General features: G+C 51.8%; 1 protein-coding gene across 4 annotated transcripts in view; it reads right to left on the bottom strand.

Annotated features, from left to right (window-relative positions):
- Positions 1 to 22,368, bottom strand: part of SDK1 (sidekick cell adhesion molecule 1) — a 513,421-nt gene that overhangs the window by 136,627 nt on the left and 354,426 nt on the right. For all 4 annotated transcript variants that reach the window (XM_021087982.1, XM_021087980.1, XM_021087981.1 and 1 more), the window contains exons 17-19: positions 13,578 to 13,693; positions 10,497 to 10,689; positions 1,938 to 2,036 (exon numbers count right to left, since the gene is read on the bottom strand). In XM_021087982.1, the coding sequence (XP_020943641.1) occupies positions 1,938 to 2,036; positions 10,497 to 10,689; positions 13,578 to 13,693 (408 nt within the window). The remainder of the gene's footprint in view (positions 1 to 1,937; positions 2,037 to 10,496; positions 10,690 to 13,577; positions 13,694 to 22,368) is intronic.

The following is a 22,368-nucleotide window of genomic DNA, read 5'->3' as shown; positions in this document are numbered from 1 at the left end:
GGCGTTTAGGTAGGAACACGGTCCCCAGGCTGTGCTGGGGCACCCGGGACGCTGCACGTGCCCCCAGAACAGCGCAGGGAGACAGACGCTGGCCCCCCTCGCCTGTGTCTGTGGGAACCGAGTCGACCTCTAGCTTGACTGGGTGGCCGTTTCAGGATCGGAGGCCACGTGCCTTGAGAAACATCCTGCCTCTGCAAGGCTCATTCTTTGGTGGCTGCTGTGACAAGAAAAGAGAACTGTGTGCCCGCCACCGTGGAACGGGGGTGGGAGGCAGGGTGCACTCTGACTCTGGGCTGGAGAAGCTGGGCAGTGCCCGGAGGCGCACACCCCTTCGGCTGCTAACTGGTCATTTAAGAGGGAGACGCAAACATCCTTTTTGTTCAGTTAATGCCTACTCTTTCCGTGAAGTTGCTGGATATAAATACTAGTTGTTTGCACCCAACCACTTAATAAGCAGAACCGTCCGTGTTTCCTTGGCCCGTGGCACAGGGAGAAACTCAGTCACTGAGAGAGCGTGACCCCCGGAGGCAGGGGAGCCCTGGGGTCGGGTGAGGATGGAGGTTCTGCTGACGCAGAGAAGTGGACGCCTGCATCCCGGTGTGGGCTCGGCCACCTGCTGACCACGCGACCCTGGGGTGTTATCACCCGAGGTCGCAGACAGGGGCTGCAAGACGCACCTCCCGTGGCTGTTTGGAAGCTGATCCAGATCCTGGAATGCCAATGTGCCTACAGTGCGACGTGCCCATGGACACCACAGCCACCGCCCAGGACACAGGGCAGGAGGAAGGGGACCTGAACCCTGTGCCCACCAGCTCACCCGCTATCGGCTTTCTCGGCGGCTCAGCCAGTGTGAACACGTTTCCCGGGCCACAGGGCACACGAGGGTCCATATGGGCTTCTGTGGGGGCTGGGAGACCTGGCCTCCTTCTGAGGGACGGCGCAGTCCAGCTCTGGGGGGCACTCGTAGGATGGACGTGAGGTCCCCAGAGTGCCCGCAGAGGCCTCGGTGACCCCGCGGGAAGAATATGCCGTGGCTCCTGGAGGTTTCAAGTGGCGTTTACTAAACAGTAAGGGACTCCCATTGGTTGGTGGCTGAGCGGCTCTGGGCTGACACCCCCCTGCCCCATGTCCCCTCCTTCCCCCTCCTCCGCAGCCCCGAGAAGGGGGTTCCGACACCACAGGGAGAAAGGGGCCTGGGGGGGGGGAGAGCCGAGGCACTGGAGCTGCTCCCCCCAAGGCCAAAGCCTGGTGCCTCTTATCAAACCTGGAATATTTTTCTCCAAACCTAGACTAAATGAAGCTTTAACCCGGGGGGTTTTTCAGAAACCTCTTCTACAAAACACAATCATTAAAAACCCTGCAGAGGCGAGCTGTTCCTAGAGACGCCCGCCTCAGGGGAGGAGAGTTGCGACAGGGCGCCTGGCGCCCAGCCCTGCAGCCGCCACGCATCCTGAGGACCCCGCGGCCTGTGCGACGGCCGGCAGGACGCCCCGGGGCAGGAGAGCAGGCGTCCGGCCGCTGCAGCAGTCGGCACGCGGGGACCCGGGGCCCAGATGCTGAAGGCAAGGCCGTGCCACCTGCCTGAGCCTCGGCCTCTCGGCTGTGAAGGGACCATGACCTTGACAGTTCCCGAGCCTCGGCGTCATGAGAGGCCACAGGAGAAGTGCTGGTTCTTGGTGATCGGGGTGGGGTGGGGGGGTTTGCCAAGATGAGGCGAGGATATCACATCTCCAAACTCTGAGCCCACAGACCCATGGGGAAGTGCCCCTTGTGAGGCCGGGCTCTCGATGGCCTGTCGGGGTGGATGATGGAGCCCTCTGTCCCCTGCCGCCTGGCCAGTCACCCTGGAGGAGGCCGCAGGCACTGAGCGTGGGAGCTCCGCCCGTCTCTGTCGGGGCAAACCCGTCTCTCCTCTTCCTGGGGACGGAGACACTCACCTGTAATGATGCCGTTTTTCTCCAGGGGCTCCTGCCAGCTGACCTTGAGCGAAGTGTCCAGAATCTCCGTGAAACTCAGGTGGCCCACAGCGCCCGGTCCTGGCAATGAAAAACAAAGACCCCTGTCAACACAACAGCCTGACTCTCTTGGGTCAGATTTGTGTGGAAGGTGCCAACTGTGGAGAGAGGTGGGCATCCAGGCAGGGCCAGAGCCCGCAGGCCAGCACCCCGCGGGAAGCGTCAGAGGAAACCCGGAAGGGACAGGAAGTCAGGTGTTCCCGCGACCTGGCTGCAGTGACATAGATTCTCCCACTCAGCCTCAATTCGGCCGCGCTGGGAGCTCCAGGGACTGGCAGCAGGGGGTTTAGGCATAAACCCTGTGTCTCTCCTGATCTAATCTACTTGGAACAAGCAGGCGCTGGATCCTGAAAGCCGCCACTTATACCAGGGGCTGGACGCCTTTGCAGCCCTGTGGCATCTGCCACGTGGGGGGGCCATAAAGACGGGTGAAGCCAGAGCCGGGAGCCCTGGCTCAGGGGAGGCCTGGCCACAGCTGGCCGCAGGGCAATGCCTGCCGACCTGATCCAGAATTCCAGGCTGCAACCCCTACTCCCTCTCCCCGGGGACCCCAGGAGCAGGGCAGGCATAAGAAATATCCAGAAAAATCAGGCTTTCCCAGGAGTTTGTCTACACGCGGCCAAATGACGGCAGTTTAACGCTGGACTCAGCAGAGTTTGAAGCCTGGCTCCGCTGCTTGTTGGCTGTGCAGTTACTTAAAACTCCCTAAGCCTTAGTTGGCTCATCTGCGAAATGGGGAAAAGAAAAATAACTCTCTCTGAAGGTATTTGTGAGAAAAAGTTGAACACAACATGAGAGCAGTGGGCATGTCCCTGGCATCACAAAAACGCTGGCTGGCGAGAGCTGCTGCTGTCGGTGGCCATCCGCCATCGTGTCATCAGAGCAGCCGTCATGTCTGAGATGGGCTTGTTGTGACTTCCAAAAGCACCCGACGGAAAAGGCCTGGAAAACCAAAATGGGAGGTAAACGGGCCCAGGATCCTCAGAGCCAGAGAGACGTTACGAGCCTGCTCCCATCCCGCCCGCTCTGCCGCTGTGGAGTTCGAGGCCAGGCCCTGGAGCAGCGAAGCACCGGCCCGAGGAACACGGCCCCCACACCTGAGCTGGGTCTGGCACAGGCTCTCCCGCTTGCCCTGGAGGGACCGTGGGGCACAGAACAAGGCCCCGTGGACGGGGCCACAGGGGCGTCCAGGGGTCTGACCCCACCTCATGCTCCCCTCGCACCGGGTCCCGTCAGGGCAGCCTCCCGCGTGCTGAGACCCATGGGAAGAGGCAACGGAGGTGACTGGTGGTGGCACAGGTGGCTGTCAGGTGCCAGCTCTGTGGGGAGCAGGTGGAACAGGAAGTTCTGGAGAGGAGGCTGGGGCCGCAAGGTTGGGGTGGGGCAAGGGGAGGGATGAGAGGGCTCCGCTGGCCACCCACCAGCACTGGCATAGGCAGTGGCAGCGTGGGGCGCCTGGCAGACAGGCCTTGGCCTTGGGTTTCACTCGCCATGCGGCTGCTTTGCCCGGGCCTGCCCGGCTCATCTCTCCTGCAGTGGCCCCACACAAACCCCCCTTGGGGCTCAAGTCAGGAGGAGGGCAGGGGGACAGGGGACAGCTTGGGAGGAGGAAGGACTGCAAAGGCAGAACTGACACAAAGGGGACAGAGACAGATTGGGACGCCTCTCCGATCATGTCAAGGGCGCCAGCGCTCAGAGCCGGGTGGAAGCGAGGTTCCTGCTGCACGTGCAGGTCCGTGACGCCCCCGGGCCACCACAGGGCATGCCACGCAGAGAGCTCTTTCACAACAAAATGCACTTTGTTTGTCAAGGGTGCTGGCCGTCGTGCCAGGGGCAGAGCTCGGGGGATGTGAGTGGCTACGGCTCTGCTCTGGCTGCTGTCGGCCTTGCAGAGACGGCAGGTCTGTGAGGCGAATTCAGGAGCTGGTGCTCAGCCGGCACTTGGACAAAGCTTCCCCTTCTTTAGAGCCGCACCTGTGGCATAGGGAGGGTCCCAGGCCAGGGGTCTAATTGGAGCTACAGCTGCCAGACTCCGCCACAGCCACAGCAACGCGGGATCCGAGCCGCATCTGTGTTCTACACCACAGCTCACGGCAACGCCGGATCCTTGACCCACGGCGTGAGACCAGGGATCGAACCCGTGACCTCATGGTTCCTCATGAGATTTCATTTCTGCTGTGCTGCAGCGGAAACTCCAGGACAAAGCTTCTGAATACAACTTGTGAGCTTTAAAAAATGGTCCCACCCTCAGAAATACACTCATCTGGGTGAAACTTTCTAAAGACGCTTTATGGATAAGCTGGAATGCTCTGGCAAATTTCACTCTTTGCGTGTGGAACACGGCAAAAGAGAACGGCTGTCAAGACCGTCTCATCCTCCCCCAGGTCTGAGTTTCCAGAAAGACATTCTGACAGATTTTTGAACTGACTTGCTCTTTTTTCGATCGATAGAGCAGCAAAGAAAGCTTTTTGCTCCTTTTATATTCTCGGTGTTTCTGCTTCCTGGATTCCTGCCCAAATACGCCTGTCCTCCAGCTCTGCTGGAACCAGCTGGCAGCGTCTAGGCTTCAATTTATATTCTGCTTCCTCTTTACTGCGCTGCCTGTTTCAGCGCCCCCCACCCCATCCCCCGCCCCAAGTTCTCATTTCATCAGAACAGTGGAGAAGGAGGCTGCTGGTTATGGTTTGACCATGCGCCACCTGCGCCGGCACGAGCGAGGCTATTTCTCCAGCAGACGATGGTCCAGGCTTCTCTCTTAAAGGCTGTACCCCCAGAGCTGACACCAGCCCTGACCCTCACCTCTCAGCGGGGTCCTCCAGGTGAACAGGGTGCGCGATCTTTCCAAGGAGGAGCAACGGGCTCCCTGCCCATCAGAAAAATGGAGGTTCAGTCGGAACACCCCCCCAAAAGATGACCTCACTGTCAGTTTGCTCAAGTTCCAAGAAAGAAACGCCCGTTTCTCCTTTTCCTTACTAATGACGGGCCTGAAAGCCCCCATGTTCTGATTCCTGACTGCACAGCATTGTGGCATATTCTTCCATCGTTGGTTCCCGTCTGTCTAAGTGGCCACAATGGAGCTTCTTTAGTAAAGGATTCCGCCAGGATTTTCCTCTCTTGCCTTTGAAGAAGTTCTCTGTTTTTGCCCCACTTTTTATTTTTAAGAAATGTCCTCTGCAAAGTCAAACCCGATATCCAGATGGGCCTGGCTGTGGCTGGAGCCGAGATGCGACCCTTGCTGCTGCTTTCAATAATAAAACAGGGAGACGACGTCTGAACAACGAAGCGTTGTCACGGATGCCAGATGGATGCGCCTGGAATTCACGGCCGCCTGGCTTAGTCTCGGGCACGCTCCCCTGCCACCCTGCCTGCCAGCCTGAAGGGCTCAGTCCCCCACAGAGGGTGGAGCAGAGGCCTCCCTGCCAGCAGACCTTGTCTTCCTCTGCGGAGACCAGCCCGGCCCCTGTGCTCAGACCCCCGAACTGGGCTCTCCTCATGCCAGCCTCCTCACCCATGAGGGTGCCAGAGCCCAGGGAGCCCCCTTCTCCTAAGCCCACTGGGTCCGGAGGTGGTTGCATCCACGTAGGTGGCTTCACCTGCTGAGGACCTGGTACTGTGGTACCCACGCTCTGAGGTGGGGCTGACTTCAAATCCTTCCAACTGAGGTTAGACCACAGGCTCCGTTACATCCCCAACCTTCTCTAGTAAAATAAGGCCACGGCCGCCCTCAGCTAGGACTCCCGAGCCGCCTTCTGGGGATGCCCTGCCGCCCAGCAGCGGCCCCATCCGCCTGGAGGTCCCACAGGCCCTGTGCCCTGAGGGTGTCCTGATGACCAGCATCTGAAGGCAGACCCGTCCCCACATTTCAGTAACAGACACGGCGTCTACGCAGTCATGTAAGCCGAAGTGCTACGCCAAGCTGTCCTGGGGCGCTCCTTCCACCCGGCCCCTGGGTCTATCCGGACGCCATGTATCTGTGACCCGTGTTCAGAATCCCCCTCATTTGCTTTCCCCCCGCTGGGCGGCTCTACACGTCCCTGCTTCTTCCCACTGCTTCACCTCCATCCCTAATCCATCCTCACAAGACCTCCAGGCGGAGCTCCGAAACCACAGCTCTTCTCAGACGACAGCCTAGGGGAAGGGCCTCGACTCCCTCTGTCCAAGTGTCATCCCAGCAACCGAGACTCTTTCGGGGTGGCTCCCAGCCTGCTTCTCCAGGGTCACCCCTGCTTCCCATCCTGCACTGCAGCAAGCTAGACACTCCTCCTCTCGCACACGCTCTGCCACTCTCTGCCTTTGCAGGTTCTACTTCCTCCATCTGGAATGTTCTCATCCATTCTCTGCAAGAAAAGCTCAAATATCAAGGTTGACCTCAACTGTCACCACCCCTCCTGACTCCCCCAGACACTCCCTGTCACTCCTCACTGGGCAGCCACAGCCACTGCTGTTGACCTCCTTTCTCGGTGGCACTGACCTCAGTCCTGTCCATGTCACGTCCATTAGACCAGAAGCTCTAAAGGCAGAGGCTGTGCTCACTCTCTCTGCTACCCTTCCACTCCCAGTGGGTGCCTCCCACACAATAAGCCTTCCCCAGACATCGGGATGGAAGTGCACACATGTGCTGGATACTCAGAATGAATCAGTCGGTCACCTGTAACCATCACAGGCACGATAGGCACAGGACGTAATGAGACAGCCATACTTCTTTTTCTAAGGAAAAGGCTATATTTGACCAACTTTCTCCTTTAATCCTAAAATCCGATGAGGGGTGTATAAAGTTTATAACTGTAAAGCAGATTCCACAGCAGAATACACATTATATTTTCAAGCACTCATGAAGCATTTCTGAGACTGATGCTATTCTGGGTCACGAAACAAACCTCTATGAGTTGGAAAGAACTGAAACTATACAAAGTGTGTTTCTCTGACTGTAACAGAGTGAAGCTAGGAGACAACAACAGAAAGACAACAGGGAAATCTCCAACACATGGAAATTAAGTGGCACACTGCTAAATAACCCATGGGTCAAAGAGGAAGTCTCAAAGGAAATAAAAATATATGTAGCTGAATAAAAATGAAACACAACATATCAAAATATGTGGGATGCAGCCAAAGCACTGTGAAAAGAAAACCTCATAGCACTAAGTGCTTATATCAGAGATGAGGACAGACTTCAAATCAAGAATCTTAAGTGCTTACCTCAAGAAATTAAAAACAGGAGTTCCCATCGTGGCTCACTGGTTAACAAACCTGAATAGTATCCATGAGGATGTGGGTTTGATCCCTGGCCTCGCTCAGTGGGTTAGGATCTGGCATTGCCATGAGCTGTGGTATAGGTTGCAGACACGGCTTGGATTGGGCGTTGCTATGGATCTGGCATAGGCTGGTGGCCACAGCTCCGATTGTTCCCCAGATCACCAATATCAGGAACGAAACAGGAATATGACTACTTTTTCTGTGGCCACTAGATAGACAATAAGGAAGTACTGCTAACAACTTTACACTCACAAATTCAACTACTTAGAGGACAGATTCCTTAAAAATCACAAACGACCAAGATGAAATAGACAACTGAATAGTGCTATAACAACTAAAGAAACTGAATTTATAATTTAAAAACTCCCTCAAAAGAAATCTCTAGGACCAGAGGATTTCACTGAAAAATTCTATCAAACATTTAAATAAAAATCAATGCAATTTTACATGATCTCTTCCAGAAAACATAAGAGTATGGCCCATAGCCAAACTTATTTTATGAGGCCAGTATTTTGCTGATACCAAGACCAGACAGACAGTAAAGACAGGAAAGTAAAACTTCAGACCAATATCTCTCATGAACTGAGATATAAAAGCATCTTCCACAAAGTATGAGCAAACTGAATGCAACAACATAAGCAGTAATTAGATACCATGACCAAATGGAGTTTATACCAAGTATGCAAAGTTGGTTCAATATTTGAAAATCAATCCACCTTATAAATTAACAAGCTAAAAAGAAAGATTATATGGTCTTATCCATCTATGCAGTAAAAATAATTGAAAAAACTCAAATTTATTCATGAAAAAATTCTCAGCAAGGTAATATTAGAGGGAAATGGCTTAAATTTGAAAAAGAACAGCTGTAAAAAAAAAAAAAACCCAAAAAAAACATACTTAACAGTGAAAGTCTAAATTTTTTCCCACTAAGATCAAGAATAAGGCAAGAATGGCTGCTCTCATTACACTTATTCAACGTAGTACTAGAAACCCTAGCCACTGCAATAGAGCAAGAAAAATAAATTAAGGATATGTACATTAGAAAGGAAGAAAGGGGAAAATGTAGGCATGGCTATAAAAGAAGGATCTTTGTGGTACTGGAATCATGCAGTATCTTGACTGTGATGGTAGATACACACAAATCCAAACACGTGGTAAGTTGTAAGAACTAAACACACACACACACACAAGAACAAATAAAACTGGAGAAATTGAAATTGGACTGGTGACTTGCTCAATGTAAATATCCTGGTTGTGATACAAACACTTTTGCTCATGTTACTGGCCAAAGTGTACATAGGATCTTAGCTTTATTTCTTACAAGACTATGTGAATTTATAACTATCTCAGTAAAATTTCAGTTAAACAAAAAGCAGATAGTGGATCAAAGGCAGAATATGGAAAGAGCTTATGGGGTCAGTTAATAATGACAGTTATTCATTTATTTATCTATTTTTAGGGCTGCAACCTCGGCATACGGAGGTTCCCAGGCCAGGGGTCGAATCAGAGCTACAGCTGTCGGCCTGCACCACAGCCTCAGCAACGCAGGATCTGAGCTGCGTCTGCGACCTACACCACAGCTCACGGCAACACCGGATCCTTAACCCACTGATCAAGGCCAAGGATCAAACCCGCAACCTCATGGTTCCTAGTTGGATTCGTTTCCACTGCACCACAATGGGAATTCTCTCTCTCTCTCTCTCTTTTTTTTTTTTTTTTTTTTTTTTAGGGTATTTTTTATTTTATCTTTTTAATAGAAGGAATACCAGTGGTCTCAAAGGGCCAAAAAATCCATTTCTATTCTTCTGTTGCTAACTTGATGGAGATCTTGAGTCAATGCGAGACGGTTACCGCAGGTCACAGGTTGACCCCTAGCCTGGGAACCTCCACATGCCGCAGGGTGACAGCTGAGTGGCTCAGGGTTATGGGGAGTGGGCGAGGTGAGGGGTCAGAGTGATCGTTTATACTGAGAGCTGGGTGACTCTGGGGGGCAGCATGGTCAGGGAGCTGGCATGTCTGGGTGAGGAGACCTGAGCAAAGGTGTGGGCTGAGGAAAGGTCAGACTCTTCATCCTTGGAGAGTGGAGGGAATAAGAAAGAGGGTGAGAACACGGGGAAGCTCAGACGGAGAGGGAAGCGAGGAGGCGCGTCTTGGACGACCTTGACCTCTGGGAACCTGCTCTGCTGGGAGGGCACCAACGCTGAGCCTCGGGAGTCAGGACAGAGCAGAGAACGGATCGCGGCGCCCCGCAGAGAAAAGGACAGCAGGGTGGACCACATCCAGAGTCCAGCTGAGACGGGACAGGAGGAAGCTGGGGGACAGACGCGTGGCAGCCCTGTTCAACGTCTGCGAGTTCTCATTCTCCTTATAAAGGGGATATATACTCATTGTAGAAACCAGCATATGCAGAAAAATAAGAAAATTGAAATAAAAAAAGACCCACAATCATACCGCATAGACATAACATCTGTCAAAATTGTGATCCACTTCCTTGAAGTTTTTCTCAGCTACTATAGTTTGACCCACGTGTATCTGTGTAAGCTTTGTAAACCTCGTAGAGTTTAGTTTACTGTTTTTCCACTGGACATTAGAGCAGGACCGTGTCCTCTCAAAACTTTTGTAGTAACTACACAATATTTAGTAGAGTGTCATCCCATAATTTTCAGTTATCCTCCTTTGAGCCATGGGAATGGTTTTCATTTTTTTCTATGACGAATAATTGGAAGGAACCTTGTTTATAAATGTCTGTGCACATCTGTGATCATTTTCTCAGAAGAGTGTCATGAGAAGAGAGATTCCAGGAGCGAGAGAGCAGAGAGGAAGCTGCTGGGACTGGACCGGATGGAGAGAAGGGAAAGTCAAGGGCCTGAAAAGTCCCCAGGGAGGGTCAGGGCAGGACAGGCTGGGAGGCCTCGGGGGAGGGTGAGCTGAAACCCGAGGGAAGAGCATCCGTTGAGACCCGACCAAATGCTGCCCACTGGGCCGGGGTGACCATCTCTCGTGCCCTCGCAGCTCCCTCCGGCCAGCCTTCCTCCCCTTGCCGCGGGCCACCTCTGCCAAACACTGGCAACACCTGCAGGGACTCTGCTCCCGAGGGCCAGCAGACCGTGACCGCCGGGGAACATGGAGCATCCCGGCAGCCTCCCCCCTGCTCTTGCCCAGCACTGGGCCCAAGCCTGTCTGGCGAGGGACGCACGGCCCTCGAGACACGTGGCAGAGGGTACTCACGGTCCTCGTGTGTCCACACGAGCTGAGGCGCGCTTGGAGGCCCGTCCCCCGGGGTGGTGAAGCACAGAACCGACGCCAAGTAAGCGGTGAACTTCTTCAGGTTCGTTATGAACCCGTGGTGGACGCCGTGGAAATCGGGAGCAATGGTGACCACGGTGACGGCCTCGGGGGCGTCCGCCGGCCACGCTAGGAGCTGGGATGGAACAGGGTGCAAACGAGAGCCTTTTAACTGCGCCGGAGGTTTATTTTGCAACGACTATGTCTTCAAAGAAAGTAAAGTCGTACTGCAGAAACTCCATAAATCCTACGTCATTTACTTATTTTTTCTGTCTTTTTTGCCTTTTCAAGGGTCTCTCCCGCGGCACATGGAGGGTCCCAGGCCAGGGGTCGAATCGGAGCTGTAGCCACTGGCCTACACCAGAGCCACAGCAACGTGGGATCCGAGCCACGTCTGCAACCCACATCACAGCTCAGGGCAACGCCGGATCCTTAATCTACGGAGCAAAGCCAGGGATCGAACCCACAACATCATGGTTCCTAGTCGGATTCGTTAACCACTGCGCCACGACGGGAACTCCTATTTGTGCTTTTTTTTTTTTTTTTTCCTTTGGTCTTTTTAGGGCTACCTACACTTGCAGCATAGGGAGGTTCCCAGGCTAGGCGTCGAATCAGAGCTGTAACCATTGGCCTATGCCACAGCCACAGTAATGCCAGATTCGAGCCACATCTGCAACCACCAATCCTACATTTCATCATCTCGCTGAAAAATACTGAGTTTCCAAGATACCTCACAGGTTACTGAGTACAAATACGTATATTTACGTATTTTATGCATTATATATAATAAAACACCTACGTTAACTCACAATGGAGAAAGACGCTCCTCAAACCTTTGCCTCCACGTAAACATGTTGCAGAACATACACATTTTTTAACATGACTCAGTAATGATGGAGTTCCCGCTGTGGTGCAGCGGAAATGAACCCGACTAGGAAACATAAGGTTTCGGGTTGGATCCCTGGCCTCGCTCCGTGGGTGAAGGATCCGGCGTTGCCCTGAGCTGCGGTGAGGGTCACAGACACGGCTTGGATTCCGTGTTGCTGAGGCTGTGTTGCAGGCCAGCAGCTGCCTCTCTGATTAGACCCCTGGCCTGGGAACCTCCATATGCCACAGGTAGGGCCCTAAAAAGCAAAAAGAAAAAAGAAAAAGAAAAGAAAAAGAAGCAACGATGATACCATCCGTTATTCACTGAATCAGTACAAGGAAACATCGACAGAAAAATTTTCTAGAGAGGCCCCTTCTCTGACTCAAAAAAAAAAAAAGGCCCTGGTTCGAGAGGAGGAACGTCAATTATTTATGTGACACTGGGTTTCCGAAAAGGTTTTGGGAGACTGATGATAATTTTAAAGAAAGACAGTACAGGTGTATATTCCTAGGGAAGTTGTCTCCGTGCTTTGGCAACATTATGTATGAGCATAGCTTTTAACTCCTCTGACACCAAACGTTTCTAGGGTTAATTAGGTCTTGCATCGACACGCTGCAGGACACGGAGCGAATTTATACACATGAAGCCAGCAACCAAGCCTTGAAGGCAGCGCCTGGTCTCGCCAATAAGACCTGATGGGAGAATCAAGGAGGCAGAAGGGCCCTCATTCATCAATCTGATCTCCTTTCCGAGAAGCTTCCGACTGTACACACCTCTGGGGGAAAGAAAGGGCAGGACGCATGTCCAGCTGCGTCCTCCTTTCTGGCGTTTTAGTTCCATTGAATCCAAGTAGAAAAAAAAAAAAATGAACCATGTGTCGGAGCAAAGCACACTCTCTGAATCTGAAATTACCCCGTTTTCAAGCAAACTAGATGGAACCCTTCTCTCTAGAGCTCTTCCGTGAGGCCACCTGCCGTTGCAGTGACTCCACCGCAGGTCACTTAGGACAGACTCCCTGTTTAACCAGGAGACGGATCTGATCTGAAAGGGCAGCGGCATGTTGCAGGGACGCCTGGAAGGCAGCAGACCCCGGCCCTCAGACAGAGCGTAGCGGGGCTTGTCTCAGGTAGGTCCCAAGTCGGCTGGACCTCGAGTTGCCTGGTCTGCAAACAGATTTCCCTAACGTAGCCGGGGACAGACTTGGCCTTATTTGGTAGAAATTTCACTCGGTTGCATCCAGGGCCCTTCATTCTACGTCTGTGATCCTCTGGGAACGACCCCCCCCACCCCCCCACCCCCGCCCCAGGAAGAAGTGGTTTGTACATGCGCCAACTCCAATCAGCCAAGATAGGTTTCCTGTGGCTAATTTTATTTATTTAATTTATTTTTATTTTTTTTAGAGCCGCACCGAGGGCATATGGAAGTTTCCAGGCTAGGGATTGAATCAGAGCTGCAGCTGTCAGCCTACACCACAGCTACAGTAATGCTGGATCCCAGCTGTGTCTGCGACCTACAGTGCAGCTCATGGCAACACGGGATCCTTAACCCAATGAGCAAGGCCAGGGATTGAACCCGCATCCTCATGGATACTAATCAGGTTCTTAACCCGCTGAGCCACAACAGGAACTCCTCCTGCTCTTGATTTTATTTGTCTTTTTTTTTTTTTTTTTTGCCTTTTCCAGGGTTCCCAGGCAAGGGGTCGAATCGGAGGCTGTTTCTACCGGCCTACACCACAGCCACAGCAACACGGGATCCGAGCCATGTCTGTGACCTACACCACAGCTCACGGCAACGCTAGATCCTTAACCCACTGAGCAAAGTCAGGGATGGAACCCGCAACCTCATGGTTCCTAGTCGGATTCGTTAACCACTGTGCCACGACGGGAACTCCTCCTGCCGGTGATTTTAAACGGTGGTCGTTCTCCTGAGACATTGCTCCTCGCACTATAGGAACCACCCTTCTGATCACTAAGAAGCTGCGTTTCTGAAACCCGCCTGGCGGATGCTCAGGCCTTGGACCAACGGTGACCCCCCGCTCAAGGTCAGTCTGCTCTGTAACTGGACGCATCGGGGTCTTGGCGGAGTGAGGGGTGGGCAGCCCCTTTGCAGACTGCAAGATCGGGACACAGTGAGACGCCCCCCGCCCAGGCACCTACCTTGTAGCCCTGGTTGATGCCGTTGACGAACTGCTGTGGCGGCGGGCTCCACAGGAACCGGATGGTGGTGGAGTTCACGGCCTCCGTCTGCACGTTCTGCGGGGGCGCGGTCGGCACTGGGCCCGGGCAGGAGAGAGAGGGGAGGGAACAGAGACCCTTAGCTGCCACTCGCGGCTCACCAGCGACCACAAGGCTGGGGTGAGTGTCCTGGAAGCCAACGGCAGCGTCCCAGGAAAAAGGACCGGGCCACTTCTGGTTTTCTGCGGGAGAATCCTTTAAGGCACAGGCAGGACAGTGCCTCATGTCATCCCATGGTCGAGCCCGCCCTAGGAGTCCCCACATGGATGGCAAACGAAAGCCTTCTCTGATTTTTTCCCGGTTATCCGATATGTGACAGCAAGGCAAGGTTTTGTCTAGAGATCTGCCTCTCCCGTTAGTGACTACGTCTCAAGCCCAATCATCCTTTAGATGGAAAAAAGTCACTCTTTTTCCTTACGGAGTGTTACTTATTCACTTGGAGGCTGAATTTCTCTTTGTTGGCCACAGGAACCACCATTTAAAAATGTTCCAGTTTCCACTTCTCTTACTGTACAGCGAGTGAACCCCTTTATACACCTGCCCGGCACCTGCCTGCAAGGAAGTCACGTTCTAAGGCAGAGGCTCGTGTGATCCCAACAGGCGGATCAGCCTAGGACGTGCACAGGGCGGAGCGCCACCTCTGCCCTAGAAACGCGAGGGCTTCCGATCAGAGACCCCTGCCCCAGGACTGGAAGAAAGAGGGGGCCGCTGCAGAGGGAGGGGCGGTGAGAACAGTGTTCCCGCCAGGGAAGTGCAGTGAGTCAAGCCGTGGTGTCAGGAGAAGCCTGGTGAATGCTGAGAAGATGCTGAGTGTGTTGCACATGGGTGCTGGGGAGGAGGGGCTGTGGAGGCGACAGGTGACAGTGGGGACCGCCTCATATGCCGGGTCTACGGCAGGCAACGGGGACGCAAGAGCTTCTGCAGACGGCGGCGATGTGACATGCTAACTTTTTAAGGGTGGTAAGCCCAGGGGCCTCCGAGGAGGGCACGAGCCCGCCGGCTGTGCCATCCGACTTGTGCAGGATGCCAAGGAAGCGCCTGGGTCTTTAGAAGCATGTCGCAAAGAAAGATGGGGTCCCAAAGGATCCTTTGGCGCAAGGTTCTGAAACAAGGCTGGCATGAAGCACGGGAGGACAGAGCTCAGTCCTGCTCATCTGCTTACGCCCATCTTCCGCGGCTCAGGTCATGAGACAGAGGTGAAAACACGCACTGTTGAGCCCAGGCCCTCCAGTCGCGCCCCAGGTCCCCTCCCCTCCCCTCTGCCCTTGCTCCAGCCCCTCCCTCTGCAAGTGGGCACAGGACGGTCCCGCCTCGCCCTCTGTACCCACCCAAGGTGTGTGGACTAAAAAGACACAGGGGCTGCTGGGGCTCGGGTGTGGCAAGTTGGAAAGAAGATCATGTCCAGAAAGAATGAGAAATTGCTGCACAAACGAGACAGTCTTTCCGACTTTCCTCCCTTCCTTCCTGCTGTCACGGCGCACCTGCAGCACACGGAGGTTCGCAGGCTAAGGGTCGAATCGGAGCTGCCGCTGCCACCCTACACCACAGCCACAGCAACGCCGCTTCTTCTAACCCCCTGAGCAAGACCAGGGATCGAACCCGCGTCCTCACGGATACTAGTGAGGATTGTAACCTGGAACTCCCAAGTCTTAACTTTCCTTGAGCCCATCAGGGAGCTGAGTTCACAGGACAACTAAGGAATCTGAAATATAAGAGAAGAAGGACCTCCCCAGGGCGGAGGAACGTGGATGCGGGTTCACCTGGGACAGAGCCCGAGAGAGAGAGCAAGGCCAGCACACAACCGGGAGAACCCAGCTAAAGTTCTCAGTGAGCCGCTGAAGGCTGGATGGGGGCTGCATGGGCACAGAGGACGTCTGGAGGGTGCCGACACACGGACAGGTGCGATCCACGACAGGGACTCGAAGAGGAGAATCACACCCCGCTCACCAGAATCTACGCCAGCCGCGGGGGGTGGCGTGATATCTTTAGAGGACCGAGAGAAAAATCTGTATCCTGTGAAACGATCTTCTAGATATGAAAGCAAAATAAAGACGGTTTCAGAAAGACAAAAACTGAGGGAATTCCCTCCTGGAGACCCGTGCTCTGTGGCAGGTGAAGGGAATAGGAGAGCAGACACCCGAACTTCAGACGTATGCAAAGAAGCGCTGGATTCGGGGCAGAGTCAAAACGAAGGTAGAGCTAATGCGTTTCTTCCTTGTTTTGACTCACTCCCCAAACAACCGTCCCCTCAAGTCACTGTTTAAAGCCAAAATAGCGGCCAGGTAGTGTGGGTGAGGGGAGAATAAAACGAATGACCGTAAGAGCATGGAAGACAGCAAGGGCTGGGGGTGTACGGCTAGAAAGTTCTGACATCACACGTGCAGCAGCTTTCGGGAGGAACGTCGTTATAACGAATGCCTGCTCTATGTTTTACAATCCAGAGGAATTCCTAACCAGATTGGAAAAAGAGACATAACTAGGCAAGAGCGGAAGAAAAGAATGTAACTATAAAAACACCCAATGCGGAGGTCCCGCTGCGGCTCAGCGGAAAGGAATCTGACTAGTGCACGCGTGAGGATGCAGGTGCAGTCCCTGGCCTTGCTCAGTGGATTAAGGATCTGGTGTTGCCATGAGCTGATGTGGCTTGGATCCAGTGTTGCTGTGGCTGTGGTGTAGGCTGGTGGCTGCAGCTCCTATTCGGCCCCTTGCCTGGGAACCTCCATGTGCCACGGGTGTGGCCCTAAAAAAAAAGACAAAAAAATACCCCCCAAACCTAATGAATCAGAAAGTCGGCAGGCAAAAGGAAGAGCAAAGGAAAAAATAAGAGCGTGAACAAAAAGAAATCAACTAGCAAGAGGGTAGGTATAAATCCCACCGCATCGACGGGTACAATACGTGTGAACAGGGTGTGCACCAGCGAAGACGGCTGGATGCAAAGCAGGACCCAAGCGCAGTTGTCTGAAGCTACTCCACCTGAAAGAGGAGGACACAAACAGCTTAAAAGCGAAAGGATGGAAAAAAATAGGGAGTTCCCGTTGTGGCGCAGGGGAAACAAATCCGACGAGGAACCATGAGGTTCCGGGTTCGATCCCTGGCCTCGCTCAATGGGTTAACAATCCCGCGTGGCTGTGGCTCTGGTGTAGGCCGGTGGCTACAGCTCCGATTTGATCCCTAAGCCTGGGAACCTCCATATGCGGTGGGTGCCGCCCTAAAAAGAAAATTTAAAAAAATGTGAAAAAAACACATGAAAACACAAACTGGAATAAACCTGGAGTGGTTACATCAATATCAAATGAAACATCCTACCGGGGAACAAAACCAACGATAAACAGGGATGTCCTGTAACAATGACGGGATCTAGTCGCCAAGGAGACTCAACAACCCCAAATGTGGATGCCACAGAACTTCCGAGTACAAAAGGCAAAACTCACAAAACCGAGAGTAAAAACTAGACAACTTACTAATAGAGCCAGAGACTACAAGAACCCTTTATAAAAAAAAGAATTGAACAAAAAAATCAGTAAGGACATACAAGACCTGACCAATACCCCAAAACACCTACTCGATATTTGTTTGTTTATTTGAAAATCGACGCAATAACAGGAGACTACACATTCTTTTCTCGGACGTGTGGAACTTAACCAAGGTGAACAAATTTGAAGTATACATGTCACATAAAACAAAAGCACAGTTTAAAAACAATTTAACTCAAAGAGTTAGGTTTTGTGACCCAACAGAATTAAGCTTACAATTAGCATCGGAAATAGAGGTGGAAAATCCTAAAAACATGGAAATCAAGCAATACACTTCAAAGCAACCCATGTGTAAAGGAGGAAACCACATGGAAAATCAGAAACATTTTCAATTTAGCCAAAGTGACAGACAACATACCACGATATGGGGGTGCAGATGTGTTAGAGGGGAATTTATAATATTTATATATTTCTATTAGAATCTAAACTTTTAGCTTAAGTATCCGTAAGAGTAAATGAGACCCAAACCAAGAAAATGGAAGGAAATAGCAAAGAAAAGGAGCAAAAAATCTCTGAAATAAAAATAGAAAAATGATAGAGAAAACCAAGGGAGTTCCCAAAGCTCGTTCTTTTATTAAAGATCAATAAACCTGTAGCCAGATCACGAATAAGTGAAATCACGAACTGCCGATGTCGCCAGTATCCGAGACACTTCTACAAAGCCTACTGATGCTGGAAGGATAAGAGAAGGTTTTCTACACCTTTGTACGTATTCATTCCACCACCTTGACGAAACGGACAAGTTCCTTAAGAGAGACCCACTTCCAAAATGTCCTCAGGAAGGAATAGATAGCCTGAGGAGTCAAATAGCTATCCACTATTTGAACACAAAATTAAACCCTTCAACCAAGACAACTCCAAGCACATGAGAGTCCCTGGTTCATTCCACCAACCATTTGAAGAAGAAAGAAACAAAAGACAACTTAAAGCATTACCCTGATATCAATATGTTGATCAAAGAAAACTAGAGACCAATAGCCCTCAGGACACAGGTGCGAAAATCCATAACAAAGCGTTAGGAAATCAATGCAGTTGAGTGTAAAAATCACAACTTACCCCGATCAAGTGCGGTTTATCTCATACCCTCGTGGTTGACTCGACATCTGAGTATCAGTTGGGGTAATTCACCGGACCAATACAATAAAAAAATATGATCCTCTTAATAGGTTTAGAAAAAGCATTTGGCAAAATTCAATATCCACGAGTGACGTTAAAAACTCAAGGTATAAATGAAAAAAAAACTTACTAAACTTGCTAAGGAGCATCTGAAAAACACCTGCACCTAGACCTTAGCTAAGATGAAAGTCTGAATCCTTTCTCCTAAAATCAGGAACAAAGATGTCTTTTTTGGTTTGTTTTCTGCTTTTTGGGGGCTGCACCTGTGGCATAGGGACGTTCCCAGGCTAGGGGTCAAATCAGGGCTGTGGCCTAGGCCACAGTTACAGCAGCACGGGATCTGAGCCGCATCTGGGACCAACACCGCAGCTCACGGCAACACTGGATCCCCAACCCACTGAGCGAGGCCAGGGATTGAACCCGTGTCCTCATGGATACTAGTTGGGTTCTTTTTCACTGTGCCCCAGTGGGAACTCCCAAGATGCCTTTCTTATCATTCCTGTTCTGGAAATGTAAGCCACGCAGTAAGGTAGGAAAAAGAAATAAAAGGCATATGGATTGAAATGGAAAACAAAACAAAACCCCTTTCTTTATTCACAAACAATAGGACTGTCCCTGTAGAAAGTTCCTGAGTCTATCAACTAAATGCTCCTAGAATTGAGCTTGGCAAAATCACAAGACATAAAATCCACACGCAAAAGTCAATTATAATTCTAAACATGAGCAATGGACAATTGGAAACCGAAATTGAAAATGCAGTACCATTTATACAGCAATTAAAACATGAAATAGACATAAATGTAATAAACTATGTGTAGATCTGTGTGCTGAAAACTGATGAAAAAATCAAAGACCTAAGTAAATGCAGAGTCATATCACATTAATGGATTTGAAGACAACATAATAAAGATACCAGTTCTCCCCAAAATGATCTGTAGGTTGAAGGCAGTCCTGGTCAAAACCGCAGCTGGCATTTTTTCGAAACGGCAAAGTTGGCTTTAAAATTTATAAGGAAAATCAGAGAAATTAAAACAGCCACATCCATTGTGAAAAAAGCAGAATAAACTTGGACCATGCTTACCATATGATATCGAAACTAACTATAAACATACAGTAATTAAAACAAATCGTTCTTGAAGAAAGGAGAGACACACTGACCAACAAATAGAGAACTTAGAAATTATTCACAAATACATCAACTGGTTTCTAACAAAAGCACAAATGCAAACTATGGAGAAAGGAGAGCCTTTTCAACGAATGGTGCTAGGAAAAAAAAAAGGGATCTCCATATGCCAAAAAAAAATCGGGATCCACACCTCATACCATATATGAAAACTAATGCAAAATGGATATGCGTCACTGGCTTAAGTGTAAATTTATAATGATAAAACTTCTAGGAAAAAACAGTTGTGATGTCGGGTTAGGCAAAGGTTTATAGCTATGACAGCAAGGGTACAATTCAAAAAGAAGAAAATAGACTCATCTTACTTCATCAAAATAGTCAACTTCTCTATGAAAGATACCTGCTGAGAAAATGAAATGAGAAGCCACCGCTGGGAGAAAATACTTTAAGGATACATACCCAATAAAGGACTTTTTAATCTGGAATACATTAAAAAAAAAAAAACCTTTCGAAACTAAATAATAAGAACATCCAAAACTCAAAAAATTGTCCAAGAGAATTAAACAGGTACTTCAACCAAGAGGAAATAAGCTCATGAAAAGGCGTTCGGTGCACATCACTGGTCACCAGGGGATTTGAATCACGAAGTGGCAGCACCACGCACCTCTCCAAAGAGCAAGAACAGGACAAACGAGCACATTTTGCGAAGACACACAGCTCGGAAACCCCGGTACGTAGATGGGGAGGCAGAAGGGCAGTTACTTGGGATCAGCTTGGTCGTTCTCAGGACGCGAAACAGTCCCTCACCAGACAGCCCAGCAGTCCTGCTCCTAAGCATTTACGCCCCAGAAACGAAAACTTAAATTCCCATAAGAACCTGCATGCAACGTTTCAGCAGGTTTATTAATAATCACCCCAAACTCTGGACGCCCTGCGAAAGCCCTCCAGTGACAGGAAAACAGACCGTGGGCGGTTCCTGGGATAGAACAGCCCTCAGCAGGGAGAGGGGACAGTGCGCGGGGTGGGACGGCGCTCAGCAGGGAGAGGGGACAGTGCGCGGGGTGGGACGGCCCTCAGCAGGGAGAGGGGACAGTGCGCGGGGTGGGACGGCCCTCAGCAGGGAGAGGGGACAGTGCGCGGGGTGGGACGGCCCTCAGCAGGGAGAGGGGACAGTGCGCGGGGTGGGACGGCCCTCAGCAGGGAGAGGGGACAGTGCCGGGGGTGGGACAGAGCTTAGCAGTGACAGGGGACAGTGCACTCTCACCAGCTTCAATGACAGACCTCAGCTGCATTACACTGAGGGGGGGCCAGACCCCAAAGGCCACCTGCTGGGCTCTTCCGGCTCATGATGCTCTGAAGGCGAGAGAGAGAGCAGGAGGGAGAGGCTACCAGGGGCTGGTGGGGGGGGGGGAACGGAGCTTTGAGGACCAAACGGGGGCACCAGGGAATGGTGGCAACAAGGTTATCTATGGGAATATTTTATAGCTCAGTTGTCGCGGTGACTGCGGACTGTACCGGTTGGTCAAAGGGACCCCGCAAAGGGTGACTGTTACTCCACGGAGGTTATACCCCAGTGAGTGGGACTTCGAAAAAACACTGCAAATTCTTTGATGCTTCTTCTCATCCAGAGGTGGAGTCTGTGTTTGGACCCCGGAAGGCAGCCCTGTGACTAGAGGACGATGCTGCCCGTAAACGAGAAGCTTCTCTTTATCTCTAGAACCATCCATTCCGGGAGCCCTGACAGATCACAGCAGGAGCCGGTGACCCTGAGGCCTCGAGGCTGCAGAGGCGGGGGCAGGTGGCCTGATGGACTGTCCCAGGTGCCCCCACAGCCTTCCTGGCTGAGGCAGCGGCCCATGGGCGAGTCCACCTGCCCTGCTTGTCCCCCAGCCGCCAGCCTGGCCCACGGGCCAGCGGAGCACGCACAAGAAAGCGCCCCTCCGAGCTCGGGTTCCAGCCCGAGGAACCAGGGCACGTGATGCAAAGCTGCTGCCTTCAACCTCCGGGTTGACTGTGCAGCAACAAGGAACCAGGACAGTCTCCCGGGATGGAGAAGGGAGAGGGAGGGAGAAGGGAGAGGGAGGGAGAGGGGAGGAGGGAGAAAAAGGCGGGAAGAGAAGGGGAAGAAAGCACGCGAGGCTGTCTGTCGGAAGGACGCAAGAAGCGGTGGCTTTGCTCCTTGAACCCGTGTCCTCTGCGCCTCAGGCTCTCCGGGCTTGGTTCCAGGATTTCAATCAATGACTGACTCCAAAATGCCACTGAATTAAAATAAGGCCCCACAGATCAAACACTTTAAGGAAATGGCCTTTTGCATAAACTAGATGAGCAATGATTCCCTACTGAGAGGTGCTCAGTTTTGGCCCCAAATCCCAAAGTCAGCGCCCCCCCTACCCAGGACGCCCCAGAGTCTCAGTAAAACAGTTACCAGGCATCCTGGCCCGGCTTAGCCGCTTAGGAAGGCAATTCCCCCTCCCTCCTCACCCTCCAAGGTCGAACACAATCCTGGGGGCCAAGAACCCCGGTCTGGGCCCTCCCTGCATCCAAGTTCACAGGGTCACGTGCTCCTGCAACAGGTTCACCCCAAAGTCCCAGGATGGGGCCTCCAACCTCTCGGGTTCCTCTCTCGTGTTGTCCTGGCCTTTTCTCCCCAGATCGTCCGTGCTTCCCAGCCTCTTCTAGGCTCAGATCCGTCAGTGTCTCTTTTTCCTAATTACTGTCATCAGAAGTGACTCACAAATTTGTGGACAATGGGATTAAAAATTCGCTCAAGTGAGGAAAAGACCTCCAGCCCATAAATCCTTCCTGACAGTGTTTCAAATAAAGCAGCCGCTGTGGCTGAAAGGTCTTAATTACTGAGGGTTACAGAACCGTCCCCTTCTGGGAAAGGCAGGGCTGCCGCCCTGAGATGCCTCTGCTCGGCGGCGGGAGGGCGGGAGGGTGG

This window comes from Sus scrofa, chromosome 3, assembly GCF_000003025.6.
Source record: "Sus scrofa isolate TJ Tabasco breed Duroc chromosome 3, Sscrofa11.1, whole genome shotgun sequence".
NCBI lineage: Eukaryota > Metazoa > Chordata > Mammalia > Artiodactyla > Suidae > Sus > Sus scrofa.
Note: the sequence above shows the minus strand (reverse complement) of the source record. Positions and strands in the feature narration are given on the sequence as shown.